General features: G+C 39.8%; 1 protein-coding gene across 12 annotated transcripts in view; it reads left to right on the top strand.

The window, feature by feature from the left end:
• Positions 1 to 24,032, top strand: part of FRMD3 (FERM domain containing 3) — a 416,578-nt gene that overhangs the window by 370,312 nt on the left and 22,234 nt on the right. For 2 of the 12 annotated variants that reach the window (XM_012117693.4, XM_042244842.1), the window contains exon 1: positions 673 to 953. The exons of the other annotated variants lie outside the window; for them this stretch is intronic. In XM_012117693.4, coding sequence (XP_011973083.2) covers positions 827 to 953 — 127 coding nt within the window. In that variant the 5' untranslated portion in view covers positions 673 to 826. Of the gene's footprint in view, positions 1 to 672; positions 954 to 24,032 lie in introns of those variants that run through there. 12 annotated transcript variants of the gene reach the window in all.

A 24,032-nucleotide genomic window follows, 5' to 3' on the forward strand; every position in this document is an offset into this window, starting at 1 on the left:
GTGAGGACAGAAGTAATGCCACGAGGTCCTCAGCACTTTGTCCAGAGCTGTGCTGTTCAATAGGGCAATCTCACGTGGCTGCTGAGCACTGGCAATGTTGTTGTTCAGTCGCTAAGTCATGTCCTGCTGTTTGCTGAATTGAGACATGCTGTAAGTGTGCAAATACACACAAGTTTCAAAGACTTAGTACCAGAAAGTATCTAAACTATTTTATTATTTTGATATTGTTACATGGTGAATGATACTAGTTTAGATATCTTGGCTTCAAATAAAACACATCATTAAAATTAATTTTATTTCCTTCACTTTTCAAATGTTTCCTTTTTGTTCTTTAATGTGGCTTGCATTTTCTTTTTATTGGAAAGCACTGCTCTAGAACATAATAGAGATTCAAATATTTTTTAAAAGAAATCAAGGTGGGTTGTTTCTCCATCACAGAGTTGCCTCGGTATTGTTTTATTTTTACGGGGCGGGGGAGGCATTCAGTTTCTAGGATGCTGTAGGACATTGGGCTGGGGTCCTCTGGCCTGGATGGTTTCAAATTGGCTAGGGTAAGGATGTTGTATATTATTTCATTGTTTGTCAAGGGAGTGAGTGGAGAGCTTAAAAATAGCATCCCCCTCCCTCCTCTGGCCCCATGCTGATCCCTCCTGAGTTATTTCTGTTGGCTGCATTAGGAGCCTGACATTTGATTCATTCAGTGGGCCCTACCTTGGTCCTTTAAAACAGAATGGACAGTTAGTGAAAGGTCAAAGCCACTATGGCCGGTGGTAGCTGCCCTGGACCATGACAGGCAGAGGAGGCACAGAGAACTGAAGACACAGTAATGGCAAAATGCTTGGTCAAGATCCAGACTCGGAGGGGCCTCCGCCTGCAGTTGGTGAACCACTGCAACAGCAATGTGTTTGTCCGTCTGCTGAGACACAGTTCCAAGATCACAGCCAGAAACACGGGTACGTGCCCTGCAGTGGGCTCTGGTCTGCACCTGAGAAGGGTGCAGGCTTCCAGCTGCCACTCACCCGAGAATGTCAGAAGTCTGTGATAAGGATGAGAAGGAGAAAGAGGGAGAAAAGCAGGGAGGCAGGAAGGGGAGTGGGCAGGCACTGAGGGAAAATGGGAGGGCTTCAAACAGAGGTCCTGACACTCTCATTAAGTGAAATGGTAGGAAGTCATCCTAAAGGCTAATGAAATACATGCTAGTCAGTAGCTCGGTTAGGAAGGAGGCAGTGGTGGTGTGTCCAATCCACTGGCTCAGGAATGAGGGATGATTACAGACAAGGCAGATTGGATGATCAAAACATGCTCCTCCCTCCTTTCATTGTTTAAAGGGTAAGATCTTCAAGTGTGCTTTCCTGGATGAGGCAAGACCCTCCTATATCTTCAAAGTAGAGCTGTCCTAAAATATGGTCCTGAAATATAGTATCAGTTAAAGAATTGGGATCAAACTGAGGTTCTGCTAGTTTCCTTTTCATTGAAAATGTATTTTGTGGTCCTTGGAGGAAATGGGAATATATATATATATATATATATATATATATATATATATATATATAATAATATGTGGTTTTCACCAAGTGATTAAAATTTTAAAATCCTGGAAAATGTCTGGAATTGGCCATACCTCATGGACATTTGTGGAAATCATTAAGTGAACTTAGTTGTATTTGTATAATGACATAGATAATAGATGATGTGTTCTTATAAAAGATATTTTAAGTATAGCTTTATAGAATGTTTTCCTTGACCCTAATGTTCCTGATAGCCAATCTATGTACATTGACATGTAGAATGCATATAGGATTTTTTTTATCATAAATAGGATTGTTTGATATATTATTATAGTTCTTTTTTCAATTTATCATATGTCATGAAGAACTTTCCATATCAATACATATTAATCTGTATCCTTTTAAAATTGGCTGAATAATATCTTATAGTGAAGACATATCATAATTTATTTAATCACCAAATTATTACTGGAAGTTGATATTTCCTATTTAGTGCCTGTAACAGACAGTGCTGCCAAGGAATATGCATATACAAGTATTTCTTTATGACAGATTCTTAAAAGCATAATTGCTGACTTGACAGATATACACATTTTAAATTTTGATGGAAATGGGCAAACAAATTATCCTCTGAAAAACTAATACTCACTAAAAAGGTGAGTACAAGAATGACTTCTTCCTCACATAAGCACTAACCCTGATGTGACCAATTTCTAAGACTGAAAAAAAAAGAGATTTTATTATTTTAATATATGTGTTCCTTTTTACTTGTAAAGGTGAGCATCTTTTCAGAGGATAATTAGCCATGTGCATTTCTGCTTGGAATTACTTGTTTCCTTTGTGCGTTCCTGTTTCATTTTTTTCCTTCCCTTATAGATTGTGAGAATTCTTATATTATCTTTTTTCCTCCTAATTTGTTCTTGGCTTTTAATTTTGTTGTTGTTCAGTTGCTCAGTAGTATCCAACTCTTTGTGACCCCATGGGCTGCAGCACTCCAGGCTTGCCTGCTCTTTAATTTCCATTGAGTCAGTGATGCCACCCAACTGTCTCATCCTCTGTCGCCCCCTTCTCTTCCTGCCTTCAATCTTTCCCAGCATCAGGGTCTTTTCCAGTGAGTCAGTTCTTCACATCATGTAACCAAAATATTGGTGCTTCTTATTGCCTTTAGGATTGACTGGTTTGATCTCTTTGCTGTCCAAGGGACTCTCAAGATTATTCTGCAGCATCACAATTCAAAAGCATCAATTCTTCATCATTCAGCCTTCTTTATGTTCTAACGCTCCCATCCTTACATGACAACTGGAAAACCATAGTTTTAACTAAGTGGATCTTTGTCAGCAAAATGATGCCTCTGCTTTTTAATATGCTGTCTAGATGGATCGTAGCTTTTCTTCCAAGGAGCAAGCATCTTTTAATTTCATGGCTGCAGTCACTGTCTGCAGTTTTTTTGGAGCCCCAAAAAGTAAAGTCTGTCAATGTTTCCATTGTTTCCCCATCAATTTGCAATGAAATGATGGGGCCAGATACCATGGTCTTAGTTTTTTGAGTATTAAGTTTTAAGCCAGCTTTTTCACTCTCCTCTTTCACCTTTGGCTTTCGGGGTAGCTCAGCTGGTAAAGAATCCACCTGCAATGCAGGAGGCCCCAGTTTGACTCCTGGGCCAGGAAGTTTCCCTGGAGATGGGATAGGCTGCTCACTCCAGTTTTCTTGGGCTTCCCTGGTGGCTCAGATGGTAAGGAATCCGCCTGCAGTGCAGGAGACCTGGGTTCGATCCCTGGGTTGGGAAGAACCCTGGAGGAGGGCATGGCAACTAGTATTCTTGCCTGGAGAATCCCCATAGACAGAGGACCCTGGTGGGCTACAGTTGCAAACTGTCAGATGTGACTGAGTGACTAAGCACAGCTTTCACCTTCATCAAGAGGCTCTTTAGTTCTTCTTTGCTTTCTACTATTAGAGTGGTGTCATCTGCATAGCTAAGGTTATTGATATTTCTCCCAGCAATCTTGATTCCAGCTTGAGCTTGATTCCAGCTAGATGTAGCCTGGCATTTCACATGATGTACTCTGCATATAAGTTAAATAAGCAGGGTGATAATATACAGCCTTGACGTACTCCTTTCCCAATTTTGAACCAGTCCGTTGTTCCATGTCCAGTTCTAACTGGTGTTTCTTGACCTGTATACAGGTTTCTTAGGAGGCAGGTAAGGTGGTCTGGTATTCCCATCTCTTTAAGAATTTTCCACAATTTGTCGTAGTCCACTCAGTCAAGGGCTTTAGAGTAGTTAATAAAGCAATAGATGTTTTTCTGGAATTCCCTTGCTTTTTCTATGATCCAGTGGATGTTGGCAATTTGCTCTCTGGTTCCTCTGCCTTTTCTAAATCCATCTTGTACATCTGGAAGTTTTCAGTTCACATGCTATTGAAACCTAGCTTGAAGGATTTTGAGCTTTTACCTCATTTTAATGTTAACTTTATAGCACAGGTACTTTTCATATGCACAGACAATTTCTACATGTGCAGACTTCTTTTCTGAGTTTTATGTTTTGTCAGCATCCCTCATTCCAAGACTACAAACATGTTTCCTGTGTTTTCATCCTCAAAATTAATGTGTTAGCTTTAACTATGTGAAGTTTCTGATAGTCAACTGCCTTTGACCTACAAATATAGTGATTTCATGTGGTTTGATCTAATATTTGCTTTTAATTGACTTGCTGACTTCTTTGGAATTTTTAATATGTGTTTGACATGAAGTAGGGATATACTTTTTCTCCTTCCCAATTGGTTAGTGATTTTTCTCAGAGTTATTTAGCATAAGCTCTCATTATTTTCAAAGGTGTCTCTCTGAATTGCATATTTTAGTATTCCTGCTCCATTATGAACAATAGTATAGTTTTGACATCAGATAGGTCAAATTCCCCCTTATGGATCTTTTTTATCTAGAGTTTCCTGGTAATCATGTGCACTTTCTCATTTGTCATTTTTGAAAATGTGTTGAGATTTGTATTAAAATTGCAGTGAATTTTAATTCAAAGAGATATCGATCTTCAAAATAATTAAGTTCTCCTATTCAGAAACATTGTTATATTCCTTCATTTTTCCAAGGTATTCTTTTATGTTATTCAGCTATGTTTTAGTATTATCTTCATGCAAGTTTTGAATATTTCTTATGGATATCCTAGATATTACGTGACTGTTTTAATTTGTGCATTTAGCTATTTTGAATGGGATTTTCCATCATCATATTTTTACATGGTCTTTGTTGCTTTCAAGCTGAACACCTGACTGACTTATAATTAATCCCCCTAGCTTCTTATTAGAATCTTTGCCTTTTCCTGTAGCTGATACAATAGCCTAGAGAGAGTGACAGTTTTGTGCCCTCCTTTCCAATATTTATGCTTCTTATTTTCTGTCTTTATCACATGGCATTATTGAAGTTCACCACAATGATGTTGAAGTGCAGTGAGGGTTTTCTGTCATGTTCCTGATTTTGGTGTGATGATTGATTGTGATGACAGAGAGACCCATGAGATGGTGACAGCTGCATCAGTTAGGATACCATTAGCAGCAAGTAACTCTAACAAACACTGGTTTAGATAATAAGGTGATTTATTATCCAAGACTGCACCAAGTCCAGAGTCAGGGAGGATTCCAGGATTGAGAAGCCAGGTTCATTTCATCTCTCTGCACTGTTATTGTCAGTTAGCCAGAACTCCCCCTCAAGCCATTTGCTGTCAGCATCATAGGATAACTGCCAGAATTCCTGGTGTCTTCTTCACATACAATGTCAAGGGAAAGTCCATTATCTGTCCAGTATGTTCTTCTTAGAAGCAAGAAACCTTTCTCAGAACTTCCCCCCTCCCCAGGCAACTCTTCCCTTCATTTTTCACTTTCAGGGTTGGCTCACATGCCCACTTCCAAACCAGAGAGAATGAAATTACTGTGATTGGCTTAGACTAATTATCTGGGAGAGAAATGGATGAGTCAACCATGGAAACTATGAGATTAGCATCTATGTAGGAGAGCCTTCCGAGAGAAGGTGAAACATTAAATCTTAAAGAATGAGTAGGAGCCATCTGGGTGCAGAAGGACTTTCCAGGGAAAGGCAGTTTGTACAGTCAAGGAGGCATGATATAGTATGACATATTTGGGCATCTGATGCGAACAAATGACTCATTGGAAAAATCCCTGATGCTGGGAAAGATTGAGGGCGGAAGGAGAAAAGGGCATCAGAGGATGAGATGGCTGGACGGCCTCACCGACGCAATGAAAATGAATTGGGCAAACTCCAGGAGATGGTGAGGGACAGGGAAGCCTGGCGTGCTGCAGTCCATAGGGTCACAGAGTTGGACACGACTGGGCGACTGAACAACGAAAACAAAATAAATAGGAATGATGGAAATGTGTGGGGTAGAGGTGTGCTTTATATACTAAAATGGAGTTTAAATTTTATCCTAAAAGGCATGATAAAACCATTTAAGAAGAGAATTCATACAACTAATTAGGCATTTAAAACTATTTTTCTGGCAACAATTCAGGAGTGAGACTGAGATCAGGGAAACCAGTGACGAGGCCACTGCTCTTATGCAGTTGAGAAGTGATAATCATGGGGTGATAAAGAGGTAGGGATCCCTTCAAAGGGAATGGCTACCCATTCCAGTATTCTTCAGGCTTCTGTGGTAGCTCAGATGGTAAAGAATCTGCCTGCAATGCAGGATACCTGGGTTCAGTCCCTGGATCGGGAAGATCCCCTGGAGAAGGGAATGGTTACCCACCCCAGTATTCTTGCCTGGGAAATCTCATGAACAGAGGAGCCTGGTGGGCTACAGTCCATAGGGTTGCAAAGAGTTGGACATGATTGAGTGACTAATACTTTCTCTTTTTTTCATTCTCAAGCATGGGGCGATAGAGAGGCAGGGACCACTTTGAAAGTGAATATAGTGGCAGAGTTTGTAGAAGCTGGTGACGGGTTAGGAGTAAGCAGTGAGTGAAAAGTTATGGCCAATCCTTAGATTGCTCATGTGGGCAGAGAGTGGTGCTCTTTATTATGTAGTAACTAGTAGAGGAGGAAAAGGCTGGGGTGGGACATACATTGCTTGGATTTGGAAATACTGGGGTTGATGATCCCACACTTAGGTGTGTGGTGAGTCTGCAGCTCACTGGATGGTTTTGAGTTGAGATGGGTCAGAGATGCAGTAACATGTATTTCTCAAACTAAGTTATGTTCAAACACCTCTGGTCAAGTTAAACCAGTTTTTTAAAAACTAATTTTATGTATTTATTTATTTTGAGTGTGCTGAGTCTTCATTGCTGTGCAGGCTTTTCTCTAGTTGCGGTGAGCAGGGGCTCATCTTCATTGCAGTGTATGGGCTTCTCGTTGTGGTGGCTTCTCTTGTTGTGGAGCATGGGCTGTAGGACATGCAGGCTTCAGTACCTTGCGTACATGGGCTCAGTAGTTGTGGCCCACAGGCTTGAAGGGCTTAGTTGCTCCATGACAAATGGCATCTTCCCCGACCAGGAATTGAACCCATGTCTTCTGTATTGGCAGGTGGATTCTTTACCACTAAGCCACCAGGGAGGTCCTAAACCAGTTATTAAGTTAAAGAAAACTGGTTTCTTCTCGTTAGGATCTTTCAGACATTTTAATATGTAAATAGTAATGTTTTTGAGTGTTTACTAAGTGCCAACTACTTCCCACATGTTTGTTTATGACTCCTCTGTGCATAATATCCCCATATGATATGGCCTGAATTTTTCCCATTTTATAGATTTTACAGAAAACAGTGACTTATTAGCTTGTCCAAGATTACATCACAATACAAGGCCAGGATTCAGATATAGAATATTTAAGAGAGAGCTTTATAATCTCTCTAATTTCAGTTTATCAAGGCATAATTGACAAACCTGAATGATATTTAAAGTACACATTGTGGCAATTTGATACACATTGTGAAAAGTTCCCTCTAATTAGTACATGCATTACCTCACATATTTATCTTTTTTTAATGAGAACACTCAAGTTCTACTCTCTCGTATATGTCAATCATGTATTGACAACTATACAATTATGTATTATCAACTATAAAGATCATGTTTTACATTTGAACATCAAACCTTATTCATCTTTCAGCTGAAAGTCTGAACCCTTTCCCCATTTCTCTCACCCCCTAGTCCATGGCAACCATTTTACTACTTTCTGTTTCTATGAGTTTGACTTTTCCTTTTTCTTCAGATTTCACATATAAGTGATACCATGGTGTTTTTGTCTTTCTCTGACTTATTTCACCTAGCATAATGCCTTCAAGGCCCATCCATGCTGTCACAGATGGCAGGATTTTCTTCTTTCTTATGGTTGAATAATATTCCATTGTGTCCATATACTACATCTTCTTAGTCCATTCATCTGTGCTGTGCTGTACTTAGTTACTGAGTCATGTCTGACTCTTTGCAACCCCATGGACAGTAGCCTGCCAGGCTCCTCTGTCCATGGGGATTCTCCAGGCAAGAATACTGGAGTGGGTTGCCATGCCCTCCTCCAGGGGGTCTTCCCAACCCAGGGATCAAACCTGGGTCTCCTGCATTGCAGGCAGATTCTTTACCATGTGAAGCACCAGGGAAGCCCATAAGTCAACCACATTTCAATAAAACTTAAAAAATAAAATGCTGGCTATATTCCTGGTATTGTACAATATATCCTAGTTGCTTATTTTATACCTAATAGTTTGTACCCTTTAATCCCCTACCTCTATGTTGCCCCTCCCTCCTCCCTTCCCTCCACGGAAACTGCTAGTTTTTTCTCCTTATCTGTGATTTTCCTTCTATTTGTTAAATTTGCTGGTTTGTAGTGTATTTTAGATTCCCCATATAAGTGATAATTACAGTATTTGCCTTTGTTTGACTTATTTCACTTAACATAATGCCTTTCAAGTCCATCCATGTTGCTGCAAATGGCAAGATTTTATTCTTTATGGCTTAATAGTATTCCTCTGTATGTATACACAACATCTTCATTGTTCTAATACCTGTTGGTAGACAGTTTGCTTCCTTATCTTGGCGATTGTAAATAATGTTGCTATGCACACTGGGGTTCATCTATCTTTTTGAATTAATGTTTTTAAGTTGTTTTTTTCTTTGATAAACTGAAGTTTTTTGGATGTACACAAGAGTGGAATTTCTGGGTCATGAGGTAGTTCTATTTTTAGTTTTTTTTTTTTTTTTTGAGGAATCTCCATATGGTTTTCCACAGCCATAACTTTTTGATGAGACCTTGTACTCTTAACCTTAATAGTAATATCCAAAAGGTGATAGTGTGTACCGTTTCCTAAATTGATTTCAAGGAAAAATGGGCAAGGAGACTAGTGACTTGCAGAGCTGTACAGAGGAATGCTGCAGGAGCATGGTGGAGCCATGCACACAGCTGAGATTCCAAGCGGCAGGCTCCAGTGTGACAAGAGCAGAGAGCTGAGGCTACTACAGGTAGACAGGAAAAGACTGTGGGAAAGACAGAAGTAGCTCAGAATCATGAGACGGAAACCAGGAGAGTGTGGAGTCAGAGGCACAGCGGCCAGGAGAAGGACAAGCAAGAATGCACGTTGTCTTCAGCAACATACTAATGACTGGATACCTCAGAGACACTTAGTGGTCTGGAAGGGGCAGTTGACTGTTGCAATGTAAGGACAAGGATTGATTCTCTTGAATTCTAGATATTGAAATCAAAATCATCGTAAAAGGTTTCAAAATGTTCAGCTACTCTTATTAGAGGCATGAGCAAGACATTGGTGGGTGATAACAAAGGGAAGTGAGATTTGGTGCTCATGGCTGGAAGGAACATTAGGATTTCCTGTGAAGTGTGTGTCTGTGTGTCTAAGTTTCCATTCGTCTATACTTTCCTGAGTCACTGGGATGACTCTAACGGGTTTTAAATAGAATGAACAGGCAGCCTCCCAAGTTTATTCAGAGGCATCAGGTACATTTCTAGTGTGAGGTATTTTGCAGTGCCCATGCCTGAAAGTGAAAACTCTCCTCTGAGAATGTACAAGTCATTCTCAGGATATTTTCTTTTAAACCTATGTGACACAAGCTTCACTTGAAGGATTAGACTTTATCCCCAACAAAGGGAAGATAAAAAAGTCACATAGGTTTATGACATACTATGTTACTACAGTTGGAAGTCTGCATGCTACTTAATGTGGATACAAAACATTTTATGGACTGAGAGCACATGCAGAATAAAATAAACTTGAAGGTTTATTTCTAATCTAAACCACTAATCCCCACAACAGTAAGTGGTTTTATTTATTTATTTTGCTTCTCTCCTGGCCATGATGCAATCACAGGAGCTGTGACATAGAAACATAATTAGATGACTATACAATCTACTAGGCAAACCTTTTGAGGGTAAAATAGGTATTTTAATGCTGCTAGGACAGCAGGCAATAGGAACTATACCCGGCAAATAGAGACAAGTGCTCACCTTACATATAATAATACCGTGATTTCAGCAAATGAAATTGGCCAATAACATGGAAGATTCTTCCTCTTTTATTGAGAAGTGAGGGTCCCCCTGGGCCTCCCAGACTGCCTTCTCTTCAGGAATGTAAATAAGACCATGGTGGTTACTCCAAAGCTTTGGAGTCAGGCAGGCTTGGGCACAAACTCCTGCTGTGTTGTTTCCTGGAGTCATGACCTTGTGCAAGTTACTTAACCTCTCTGAGCCTCAGTTTCCTCATCTCCTTTTATGAATATCACATGATCACAGGCCTAAAATGTCTAGCCCTGTAAAAATTAAAAATCTTAGTGCCTTTGTCTTTTTCCCTCTTCTGCAATGTTCTTCTATAGATACAGCAGAAATAGCTCTTGTTATATGCAGGTGATTGGTGCTTTCAGGGAAAGCGCAGGTATAGTTTTAAGTGGGACATTTTATCGAGAGCTAGACTAAGACCAAGTCACAGAATGCTGGAACTGGGAAAGGTCTGGTCAATTTTTAGGTTAAAAAGTCCAAGATTCATAGACATATCCAAGGACGCAAAGAAAGTTGGGTGGAATGGAATCTAGGTCCCCAGAATTGCAGGTTTTAGCTCCCTCCACTTCATCCTATTTCCTAGAAGTGGAGTGATGACCTCTTTCCTTCCCTCACACTCTTCCTTCACTCCTCTCTCCCTACCCTCAATTCAAGAGTACAGCACACTTCCCAGAGCCAGGATGACTACACTGATCAACCTAAGTAGGTCAATCAGAAGGTAGCTCACCACAGCAAGGATGGTTCCAGTTAATAGGCAACAAATACGTGACCTTTGTAGAGACCTGACAGTTTTGTGAGTTCTTAAGCAGTGATTGTCGTCCTTTCAGATTCAGTGTCTCCACGTAATAACAAAGATCTTAATATCCTCTCTACCATCCTGAAATGAAACTCAGAAAACACAGTCTACTTACACATAACTTTAAAAGTCAAAATAATGTTCTAACTATAATGTCATGGGAAATTATAAGTAATTTACAATAAACCAATCAAGTCTTTCCAAATGTTTTTCTACTTATCTATCTTTGGCTGTAGTGGGTCTTTGTTGCCACGCATGGGCTCTAGTTGTGATGTGCAGGCTTTTCACTGTAGTGCCTTCTCTTGCTGTGAAGCACGCTCTAGGACATGTGGGTTCCAGCAGTTGCAGCTCACAGACCCCAGAGCTCAGGCTCACTAGTTGTGGTACCTGGGCTTAGTTGCCCTGTAGCATGTGGAATCTTCAAGGACCAAGGCTTGAACCCTTGTCTCCTATATTGGCAGGCAAATTCTTAACCACTGGATCACCAGGGAAGTCACAAAAGTTTTTCTTAAGCATGATTCATCAAGAGGCAGAATTAAGGAGAGGAACGCTAGCTCTTTGGTGAATGTAATGCGGGGACATGGGTGCCACTGAACAGATACAGAAATGTGTGCTACTGTGTAGGCCTCTTGGACACCTTGGTCATTCTGGACAGCATGGTGTGATGTTCTGAACAGATAAATAACTCTTGGCAAGATACTTCCTTCAATTTGCCCAGTGTGGTTGCATGAAAAGTTCAAAGTATGTTAAAATCTTATCCAAATGCTTTAGGTTTAAATGTAAAATACAGGTAGATTCTAGATTCAGATCATTCTAAATAGGTTTCTAACCTACATATATAATATTTAATGGGACACCTAAAAGTCATGTAGGATGCACGATAATTCCTTGTGGGGTCATCCTATGCATTTTTGGATGTCCGGTATCCTTGACACCCACCCACTAAATGATGCTGACCCTGCCAATCTTTGCGACCTCCAAAAAATCCTCTACAGTTTTCCAAAATAACCCCCCCTCTCTGCCAGGTGGTGGTACTGCTTTCTTTGTGTCCCTGTCCTGCAGGTTTAGGGGGCATTCCATAGTTGAGTATCAGCATAGAGTGACTTGGAGTGCCACAGAGGGAACCAGAGTGGTGGGTCCCAAAGATGCCATTTGCCAAAGCCTTCATCATAGAGAAAGGCCCAGTGTTCCCAGGGTGAGGACTGTGCGGTCATGGCAGGGGGAGCAAGCAACAGCGCTGAAAGACTGTCTCCTGCAAAGTAAGCCACTTTGGTTTCAGCCAAATGTCAGCAGTAGGTTCCAGATAGGAAAGGCATTGCCAAGGGGGTGTAAAGTTACCCCAGGTAATCCAAAATCTTGGCTAAGGAAGTTAGTGTGGATAAATGCAAATAACAATATTCTGATATTGATATTGCCAAGGGCTTTCTCACATTTCTACATACTTTTGAGCCTTTCCACAAACTCATGAGATAGATAGGGGTTCCTGTTATCTTCATTTTAAGACATCTGCTCTGGTGACACCCAATACTGCACTATTTCATTCATAAAGATCATCACACACAGGCAAACTAGATAACGACCATTAGCCACTGTCTTTAGCTGTTTTGTACCATACAAGTTGCTGGTAATTGCAGCTGTGGTCTTTGGACTCTGTCACAAATATGCTCAGTGTTAATAGAGAGCTGATTTCTGAATGTAAATGTGAGCAATGCTTATTCCATTTTTACCTGCTACTAATTTTCCTGCTGTACTAAAAAAAGTCTTTATGTTTTGCCTTTGCAATAAGAAAAGAATAGTATTTTCAGCAACAGCATCTGTCAGCAGCCAGCTGAGTAGGCTGTGTTGTGGTACATGGTGAGTCTTTAGGAAGTGCCATCACATTGGGATCATGTGAAAGGTGTTGACTGGAATGAGCAGTGTGCGACCTGCTTGACCATACACAATAGGCACACGGCCTGTCCATCACTGATGGCCCGTCTTCTCCTTCTGCATCTTTTGATTCCTGCTATTTCACTTCATAAAGTATTTCTTCAAGTTGAATAATGATGGTAATGATATAAAAAGTTACTATACTAAAATATAATTATAATAGTCAACATTTATTGTTTCCTGGCCACAGGACTGGAAAAGGTCAGTTTTCATTCCAATCCCAAAGAAAGGCAATGCCAAAGAATGCTCAAACTACTGCACAATTGCACTCATCTCACATGCTAGTAAAGTAATGCTCAAAATTCTCCAAGCCAGGCTTCAGCAATACATGAACTGTGAACTTCCAGATGTTCAAGCTGGTTTTAGGAAAGGCAGAGGAACCAGAGATCAAATTGCCAACATCTGCTTGATCATGGAAAAAGGAAGAGAGCTCCAGAAAAACATCTATTTCTGCTTTATTGACTATGCCGAAGCCTTTGACTGTGTAGATCACAATAAACTGTGGAAAATTCTGAAAGAGATGGGAATACCAGACCACCTGACCTGCCTCTTGAGAAATTTGTATGCAGGTCAGGAAGCAACAGTTAGGACTGGACATGGAACAACAGACTGGTTCCAAATAGGAAAAGGAGTACATCAAGGCTGTATATTGTCACCCTGCTTATTTAACGTATATGCAGAGTACATCACGAGAAACGCTGGGCTGGAGGAAGTACAAGCTAGAATCAAGATTGCCAGGAGAAATATCAATAACCTCAGATATGCAGATGACACCTCCCTTATGGCAGAAAGTGAAGAGGAACTAAAAAGCCTCTTGATGAAAGTGAAAGAGGAGAGTGAAAAAGTTGGTTTAAAGCTCAACATTCAGAAAACGAAGATCATGGCATCTGGTCCCATCACTTCATGGCAAATAGATGGGGAAACAGTGGAAACAGTGTCACACTTTATTTTGGGGGGCTCCAAAATCATTGCAGATGGTGACTGCAGCCATGAGATTAAAAGACGTTTACTCCTTGGAAGGAAAGTTATGACTAACCTAGATAGCATATTAAAAAGCAGAGACATTACTTTGCCAACAAAGGTCCGTCTAGTCAAGGTTATGGTTTTCCAGTGGTCATGTATGGATGTGAAAGTTGAACTGTGAAGAAAGCTGAGCGCTGAAGAATTGATGCTTTTGAACTGTGTTGTTGGAGAAGACTCCTGAGAGTCCCTTAGACTGCAAGGAGATCCAACCAGTCCCTTCTAAAGGAGGTCAGTCCTGGGTGTTCTTTGGAAGGACTGATGCTGAAGCTGAAACTCCAATACTTAGGCCACCTGATGTGAAGAGCTGACTCATTTGAAAAGACCCTGATGCTGGGAGGGCTTGCGGGCAGGAGGAGAAGGGGACGACAGAGGATGAGATGGCTGGATGGCATCCCCGACTTGATGGACATGAGTTTGGGTGAACTCCGGGAGTTGGTGATGGCAGGTGCTGCGATTCATGGGGTCGCAAAGAGTCGGACGCGACTGAGCGACTGAACTGATGTGTCAGAACTTCTAACTGGGCTACATAATTATATAAATTTGAAAGCTATTTCCTTTTCCTTAATCATTGGTTTATCACTTGTAAAAAAAGTTTTCAGCCATTAAGCTTTGTGGATACATCCAGGAGGCTTCTCATATATAGATGAAGTAAAAGAAATTTAATGAAACAATGTGGGTCGTCTTACTAATTTAACACTTCTGCTTCTTTGGACATTGTTAGAATTTATCAGGAAAGGGCATTTAGGAAAGAAAATTTAAGCATCTATCATATAAAGAAAATTAAGAAAATTGGATAACTAACTATAATGCAATTTTCCTTGTACTCCGTATTAGTGGATTTGCAAGAAAACTAATCTACATGTTTATAAAATGATACTGCTTCATAATAGACCAAATGTACATATTTCTTGGTATAGATCAATGTAACCTAATGTTCTTTGGTAAGATAGTAACATCTAATTCCTGAAACATTTAATTCTTGATACAGATAGCACTTATGCATCCATAATTTTGTCTAGCCCTCACCCAGCCTTATGAGGTAGGAGTTACCCTTGTTTTGTGGTTAAGCAAACTGAGCTCCGTGAACTTTTTAAACATTTTTTTATATTGGAGTATAGTTGATTTACAGTATTGTGTTAATTTCAGGTATACAACAAAGTAATTGTTACACACATACACATACTTGTATCTATTCTTTTTTCAGTCTTTTCCCATATAGGTTATTATAGAATACTGAGTAGAGTTCGTTTTGCTATAGTGCAGATCCTTGCTATATCTATTATAAATATAGTAGTTTGTATCTGCTAATCCCAACTTCCTAATTTATCCCCCACCCCTCCATTGACCTTTCCCCTTTGGTAACCACAAGTTTGTTTTCAGTCTGTGAGCCTGTTTCTGTTTTGTAAATAAGTTCATTTGTATCATTTTTTATTCCATGTATAAGTGATATCATATGATATTTATTTGTCTTTCTCTTTATGACTTACTTCACCTAGTATGATAATCTCCAGGTCCATCCATGCCCATCCAAATGGCATTATTTCATTTTATGAGTTAAATTCCATTGTACATATGTACTATATTTTGTTTATCCATTCATCTGTCAATGGAAGTTACTTAAGAACTAAAGTCTTGTAAGTGGCAGAGCTTGGCTTTCCAACCTTTGGTCTACTTTCCACTGCATCCCACTACCTTAAAATGTGAGCACAGAGATGAGGGGGAAAGTATTATGAAACTCCGGCACATCTAATGCTAGTGGTCAGAAATACTATGACAGGAAAGAAAGCATTTATTTCCATGCCTACCTCCTCCTTTCTACAAAAATAAGTGAATACTTTTGTTGTTGAGATCAAAGTACTGGAGCACTTAGGTGACTGAAACATCAGGAATATAGCTGATTCTATCACTGCATTTATCTAGAAGCATTTATAGATCAGAAGCCTTGTTGTCCTTCCGTCACGAAGTTGTGTCCGACTCTTTGCAACCCCACGAACTGTAGCATACCAGGCTTCCCTGTCCTTCACTATCTTGCAGTTTATTCAAACTCATGTCAATTAAGTCAGTGATGCCATTCAACTGTGTCATTCTCTGTCACCCCCTTCTCATCCTGCCCTCAATCTTTCCCAGCGTCAGAGTCTTTTCCAGTGAGTCGGCTCATCGCATCAGGTGGGCAAAGTATTGGAGTTTTAGCATCAATCCTTCCAATGAATATTCAGGGTTGATTTCCTTTCAGATTGACTGTTTTGCTCTCTTTGCTGTCCAAGGGACTGTCAAGACTATTCTCCAGCTCCACAGTTCAAAAGCATCAATTCTTCAGCACTCAGTCTTCTTTATGTCCAACTCTCACATCCATACATGACTACCTGATAAAAACCACAGCTTTGAGTATATGGACCTTTGTTGGCAAAGTGCTGTCTCTCCTTTCTAAGATGCTGTCTAGGTTTGTCATAGATATTTTTCCAAGGGGCAAGTGTCTTTTAATTTTGTGACTGCAGTCATTGTCCATAGTGATTTTGGAGCCCAAGAAAATAAAATCTGTCACTGTTCCCACTTTTCCCCCCAACTGTTTGCCATGAAGTAATGGGACTGGATGCCATGATCTTCATTTTTTGAATGTTGAGTTTTAAGCCAGCTTTTTCTCTCCTCTTTCACCCTCATCAGGAAGCTCTTTAGTTCCTTTTCACTTTCTTCCATTAAAGTGGTATCATCTGCATATCTGAGTTTGTTGATATTTCTCCCAACAATCTTGATTCCAGCTTATGATTCATCCAGCCCAGAATTTCCCATGATGTACTCTGCAAATAAAATAAATAAGCAGAGTGACAATATACAGCCTTGACATACTCTTTTCTCTATTGGTTCAATAGATTGAATCACTCTATTGTTCCATGTCTGATTGTTGCTTCTTGTCCTGCATACAGGCTTCTCAGGAGACAGGTAGGGAGGTCTGGTATTCTCACCTCTTTCAGAATTTTACAGTTTGTTGTGATCCACACAATCAAAAGTTTTAGTGTAGTCAATGAAGCAGATTTGTTTAGAATTCCTTTGCTTTTTCTATGATCCAGCGGATGTTGGCAATTTGATCTCTGGTTCCTCTGCCTTTTCTAAATCCAGCTTGAACATCTGCAAGTTCTAGTTTCACATACTGATGAAGCCTAGCTTGAAGGATTTTGAGCATTACCTTGCTAGCATGTGAAATGTGTGCAACTGTATGGTAGTCTGAACATTCTTTGACATTGCCTTTCTTTGGGATTGGAATAAAAACTAACAGTTTTTCCAGTCCTGTGGCCACAGCTGAGTTTTCCAAATTTGCTGGTATATTGAGTGCCGAATTTTAACAGCAGTATCTTTTAGGATTTGAAATAGCTCAGCTGGAATTCTATCACCTTCACTAGCTTTGTTCATAGTAATGCTTCCTAAGGCCCACTTGACTGGCATACTCCAGGTTGTTTGGCTCTAGGTGAGTGACCACACCATCACGGTTATCAGATCATTAAGCCTTTTTTTGCATAGTGTATTCTTGCCATCTCTTCTTAATCTCTTCTGCTTTTGTTCTGTCCTTGCCATTTCTGTCCTTTATTGTGCCCATCTTTGCATCAAATATAAGTACCTGTTATCTCCCATTTTCTTGAGATCTCTAGTCTTTCCCATTCTATTATTTTCCTCTATTTCTTTGCATAGTTCACTTAAGAAGGCTTTCTTATCTCTCCTTGCTATTTTCTGGAACCCTGCGTTCAGTTGGGTGTATCTTTGCCTTTCACTTCTCTTCTTTTCTCAACTATTTGTAAGGCCTCCTCAGACAACCACTTTGCCTTCTTGCATTTCTTTTTCTTGGAGATGGTTTTGGTCACCATCTCCTGTACAATGTTACAGACTTCCATCCATAGTTCTTCACGCACTCTGCCTACCAGATCTAATCCCTTAAATCCATTGGTCACCTCCACTGTATAATCGTAAGGGATTTGAGTCATACCTGAATGATCTAGTAGTTTTCCCTACTTTCTTTAATTTGTGCCTTAATTTTTCAATAAGGAGCTCATGATCTGAGCCACAGTCAGCCCCGGGTCTTGTTTTGCTGACTGTATAGAGCTTCTCCATCTTCGGCTGCAAAGAATATAATCAGTCTGATTTCAGTATTGACCATTTGGTAATGTCCACGTGTAGACTCATCTCTTGTGTTGTTTGTTGGAAGAGGGTGTTTACTATAGTGCTTTCTCTTGGAAAACTCTGTTAATCTTTGCTGTGCTTCATTTTGTACTCCAAGGCCAAACTGGCCTGTTACTCCAGGTATCTCTTGACTTTCTACTTTTGTGTTCCAGTCCCCTATGATGAAAAGGACATCTTTTTTTGGTGTTAATCCTAGGTCTTGTAGGTCTTCATAGAAATATTAAATTGCAGCTTCTTCAGCATTAGTGCTTAGGGCATAGACTTGGATAACTGTGTTGTTGAATGGTTTGCTCTGGAAATGGACAAGATCATTCTGTCATCTTTGAGATTGTACTCAAGTACTACAGCATTTCAGGCTCTTTTGTTGACTTTGACTTTTATAGGCCTAAAAATACTCACATTTTGTGTAGACTGCACAGATGTTTTTTAAAATTTGAATAATAAAGCTTTCAGACAGAGCTCAATATGGTCCATTTTCCCCCAATCACCACTACTTCCTACTGTCCCATACCTGGCCCTTACTCATTCATGTTAAGTACCTGCCTGCTCTGTACAGGTTTGACTTTTGTGACTCTGGATTAATGACCATGATTATGTCTCCCCCAGAAACCAATACTTCATTTTGCCAGTGCTCTGTTTTTCGTCCTTAGATCCTAGATTTCTCAGAAGAAAAATAAATAAGGAAAGCAGTGTGGATTCGATCATGTCACTCAACTTCTCAGGGTCCTCTCATGGTTTATTATCTTCCTCAGATTATAAGCCAAGTCCTTGCAGTGGTGTCTAGGGCTGACACCCTAGAGTGATGGGGAGACAGACTGAAATTTTACATAGTGTCACTGAGAAGGTGACATTTAACAACCTACCAAAAAAGAGAGAGTGTGTGAACCTGGCTGAAGGGAGAGTACTCCAAGCAGAAGGAACAGCAAGGAAGAGCATATGTGAGGGACAGCCAGTCTCCTGTGGCTGGAGTCAAGCGAACAAGGGGAAGGGTCCCAGGATAACAAGGTCACCTCAGTGGTTAGGAGAGGAGAAGAGGGCTCACTGAATAGGGCCCTAGACACCCCTGCAAGGACTTGGCTTATAATCTGAGGAAGATAATAAACCATGAGAGGACCCTGAGCAGTTGAGTGACATGATCGAATCCACACTGCTTTCAGAGGATGACTCCCACTGCCAAGTTGACAGCGACCCTTACACAGGCAGGGGTTGAAGCAGGGGGATCAGATGAGATGCTACTGCCATAATCTAAATGAGAAAGATGGTGGCTTGGACCAGGTTGGTGGCAGTGGACATTGTATGAAGTGTGGTCCAATTCTGGGTATGTTTTGAATGAAGAGACATAGAAGTTGCTAACAGGTCCATTGTGAGAGTGAATAGAGGAAGTCAAAATTTTTTGGTCTGAGCAAGTGGTAGACCAGAGTTGCCATCAACAAAATAATGAAGTCTGGAAACTTGAGGTTTCTCTTTCCCTCTTGTTTTAGGAGAAAGATATGGAAAGCAGAAGGCATAGGGAGAACAGGATTTATAAGGAAAAGGAGACTTATGGAGGAAAAACCATTTATATGAGAAAATGCCTTAGGTAAGACATGGAAGATCTGTGCGACCATAGGATGGTGAAAATAGCCAAAGGAGAATAGGAGTGGTCTTCCTAAAGCGGTACTACCACTCGTATACAATATGTTTCACTGCTTTCCCAAGTAGGAGAGTAAAATGACCCTTCTTCTTGGGATATGGAATACCAGATAGGTAAAGAAGCAGTATTCCAGAAAGTCCTAACTCCTATCTACACTGTAAACATTATCTCCCTTCAGGTTTCATAGGATATTATCTGGTGGTAGGAAAATTATGGCTTGCGTTTATTTTTTTAATTTTTATTGAAGTGAAGGTCACAACATAAAACCAACCATTTTAACATGAAAAATTCAGTACCATTTAATACATTCACAGAGCTTTGCAACTTACATCTCATCTAGTTCCAAAACATTTTCATCACACCAAAAGGAAACCTGATACCCATTAAGCAGACACTCCTCATTCATCCCTTCCCTCAGCCCCTGGCAACCATCAGTACGATCCCTGTCTCTATGGATTTACCTGTTCTGGATATTTCTTAGGGAGATAAATAAAATCATATGTTATGTGAGGTTCTGTGACTATCTACTTTCACTCAGCATATTTTTGACATTCATCTACGTTGTCATACATCTACAACAATTGAATAATAGTCCATCATATGAATAAGCCACATTTTATCTATTCATCCATTTATGGACATTTGGGTTGTTTTGACTTTTAACTTGAATTAATGCTGCTTTGAACATTTCTGTACAAGTATTTGGATACTTGTTTTCAATTCTTTGGAGTTATATATACCTGGGAATAGAACTGCTGGATTGTATGGTAATCGTCTGACTTAAGGAACTGTCAAACTGTTTTCTATGGCAGCTAAACCATTTTAAAATCCCATCAGCAATGTTCAAGTGTTCCAGTTCCTCCCTGCCCTTAACCAAGACTGGTTATCTTCAGATTTTAAAAAATAATAGCCATTCTACTGGATGCGAAGTGCTATCTTATTGTGGTAACGATTAATGACATTGAACATATTTTTATGTGCTTGTTGGCCCTTTTTATTTTGCTTGCATGTTTTACGGTATCTTTCATCTAAGATGCTCAGTACTGTCATACCAGAGCTATCAGGAAATAGCTACTGATATTTCAAAGATAAAACCAATAATTCAGTCTTGCACATCATTTTCTCCCAGTTTTACTGAGATATAATTGACATACATCATTATATAAGCTTAGGGTATACAGCATATGAATTTGAATAAACTCCAGGAGTTGGTAATGGACAGGGAGGCCTGGCACGCTGCAGTCCCTGGAGTCACAAAGAGCTGGACACGACTGAGCGACTGAACTGACTGACTGATACATCATAATGGCTTGACTTACAAATGTTGTGAAATGATTACTGCACTACCTTTAGTTGGCATCCATCATCTCATATAGACACACACACACAAAATTTTTCCTTGTGATAAGGATCTTAGGACCTACTCTAACAACTTTCATATATATCATATAGCAGTATTAACTGTAGTTACCCCTTATAACCAGAAATGTGTATCTTTTAACTCTTCCTCTGCTTCTCCCTCTCACTACTCCCTGTCTCTGATAGTCACAAATCTGATTCCTTTTTCAATGAGTTTTTTAAAATTAGATTCTATATATACATGAGATCATATACTGTTTGTTTTCCTCTACCTGAACTTGTATCATTTAGCATAATGCGTTCCAGATTCATCCATGTTGTCACAAATGGGAAGATTGTCTCATTTTTTTGGTGACTGAATAATCTAGTGTTTGAGTGTGTGTGTGTGTGTAACTGCTTTTTGTATATGTATTCACAGATAAATGGACACTTAGGTTGTTTCCATGTCTTGACTATTGTAAATTATCCTGCTTCACACACAGGGGTGCAGATGTCTTTTCAAGTTAGTGTTTTTGTTTCTTTTTGATATATTCTCAGAAGTGGAATTGTTAGATTGTGTGGTAGTTCAGTTTTTAACTTTTTGAGGAATCTCCCTATTATTTTCTATAGTGCCTGAACCAGTTTACAATCCCACCATCAGTGCACCAAGGTTCCCTTTCCTCTGCATCCTCACCAGCATTTGTCACTACTTGTCATTTTGATGATGACCATTCTAAAAGGCATGACACAATGTATCATTGTGGTTTGGATTTGCATTTCCCTAATTATTAGTGATGTTGAACATAGTTTCACGAAACTGTTGGTCTTTTATGTATCCCCTTTAGAAAAAAATGTCTTTTGAGACCTTTTGCCCATTTTCAAATCGAATTATTTGTTCTTTTACTATTGAGTTGTATGAGTTCCTCATATGTTTTGGATATTAACTCCTAAATCAGATAGAGGTTGGAAATATTTTTCTTCCCATTCCGTAGGTTGTTTTTTCACACCGTTGTTTGCTTCTTGTTTCCGGGAGCTTTTCTGTTTGGTGTAGTCCCACTTGTTTTTGATTCGGTTGCTTGTGCTTTAGGTGTCATATATAGAAAATCATTGCCAAGACTTATGTCAAGGAGCTTTACCCTCCCCTCATCACCACCACGTTTTCTTCTGGGAGTTTCATGGCTTCAGGTTTTACAACGTCTTAGTGAAAGTTCTGGGTGTAGGTCCTTTCTTCCACATGTGAATAGCCAATTTTCCCAGCACCATTATTGAAAAGTCCTTTCTTCACTGAGTATTCTTACCTCACATGTCAAACATTATTTGAGTAATATGCTTGGGTGTATTTCTGGGCTCAAGATTCTATCCCACTGATTTGTCTGTCTTTATACCAGTACTATACCATTTTGATTATTGTAGTTTTATATATAGAACAGCTTGAAATCATAAAGTGTGTTGCTCCTGCTTTGTTCTCCTTTCTCAGGATTGCTTTGGTCTTCTGTGGTTCCATATTGGGGCTTCCTTGGTGGCTCAGATGGTTAAGAATCTGCCTGCAGTGCGGGAGACTCATGTTCGATCTCTGGGTTGGGAAGATCCCCTGGAGAAGAGAATGGCAATCCACTCCAGTATTCTTGCCTGGAGAATCCCATGAACAGAGGAGCCTGGCAGAGTGTTTTTTTCTACTTCTATAAAAAAGTGCATTGGAATTATGATAAGGACTGCACTGAATCCAAAAATGGCTTTGGTAGTATTGACATTTTAACAATATTAATTGTTTCAATCCATGAACAAGGGATACCTTTCCATTTACTTTGTCTTCTTCAGTTTCCATAATCAGTGTCTTATAGTTTTCAGAATAGAGATCTTTCACCTTCTGGCTAAGGTTATTCCTAAATATCTTACTGTTTTTCATGCTGTTGTAAACAGGATTATTTTGTCCGGATAATTTGCTGTTAGTATGTAGAATCACTACTAATTTTTGTATGCTAAATTTGTATGGTGCAACTTCACTGAATTCATTGATTAATTCTAATAGCCTTTGGTGGAGTCTTTAGGATTTTCTGTGTATAAAAACACGTCACCTGCAAATAGAGATAATTTTACTTCTTCCTTTCCAATTTTGATGCCTTTTATTTATTTTTCTTGCCTGACAGCTCTAGCAAGGACTTCCAGTATTGTGCTGAATAGGAATAGTAAGAATGGGCACCCTTGCCTTCTTCATGATCTTGGAGGAAAAGCTTTCAATCCTTCACCATTAAGTATGTTAGCCATGGGCTTATCATATATGGCCTTCATTATGTTGAGGTACATTCTTTCTAAACCTAATCTGTTGAGTTTATATCCTATAAAGAGATGTTGAATTTTGTCAAATGCTTTTTCTCTATCTATTGAGATGATCATATGATTTTTTCTTTCATTTTGTTAATTTGATGTATCACACTGATTTGCATATGTTGAACCATCCTTGCTATGCCAAGTATAAATCCCATTTGATCACAGGACATGATTCCTTTAATGTGTTACTGGATTCAGTTTCCTAGTATAAAGAATTTTTGCATCAATATTCATGAGGGATATTGGTCTATAGTTTTCTGATAGTGTCCTTTTTGGCTTTGGTATCAGGGTAATAAGGGCCTCATAAAATAAGACTGGGAAAGGGTTGGTGTTAATTCTTCTTTAAGATTTGCAGGTGAAGTGATCTGGGCCTTGGCTTTTCTTTATTGGGAGACTTTTGAGTACCAGTTCAATCTCCTTCAGTTCAGTTCAGTTCAGTTCAGTTGCTCAGTAGTGTCCGACTCTTTGCAACCCCATGAATCGCAGCACACCAGGCCTCCCTATCCATCACCATCTCCCGGAGTTCACTCAGACTCACATCCATCGAGTCCGTGATGCCATCCAGCCATCTCATCCTGGGTTGTCCCCTTCTCCTCCTGCCCCCAATCCCTCCCAGCATCAGAGTCTTTTCCAATGAGTCAACTCTTCACATGAGGTGTCCAAAGTACTGGAGCTTCAGCTTTAGCATCATTCCTTCCAAAGAAATCCCAGGGTTGATCTCCTTCAGAATGGACTAGTTGGCTCTCCTTGCAGTCCAAGGGACTCTCAAGAGTCTTCTCCAACACCACAGTTC

This window comes from Ovis aries, chromosome 2 (genome assembly GCF_016772045.2).
Source record: "Ovis aries strain OAR_USU_Benz2616 breed Rambouillet chromosome 2, ARS-UI_Ramb_v3.0, whole genome shotgun sequence".
NCBI lineage: Eukaryota > Metazoa > Chordata > Mammalia > Artiodactyla > Bovidae > Ovis > Ovis aries.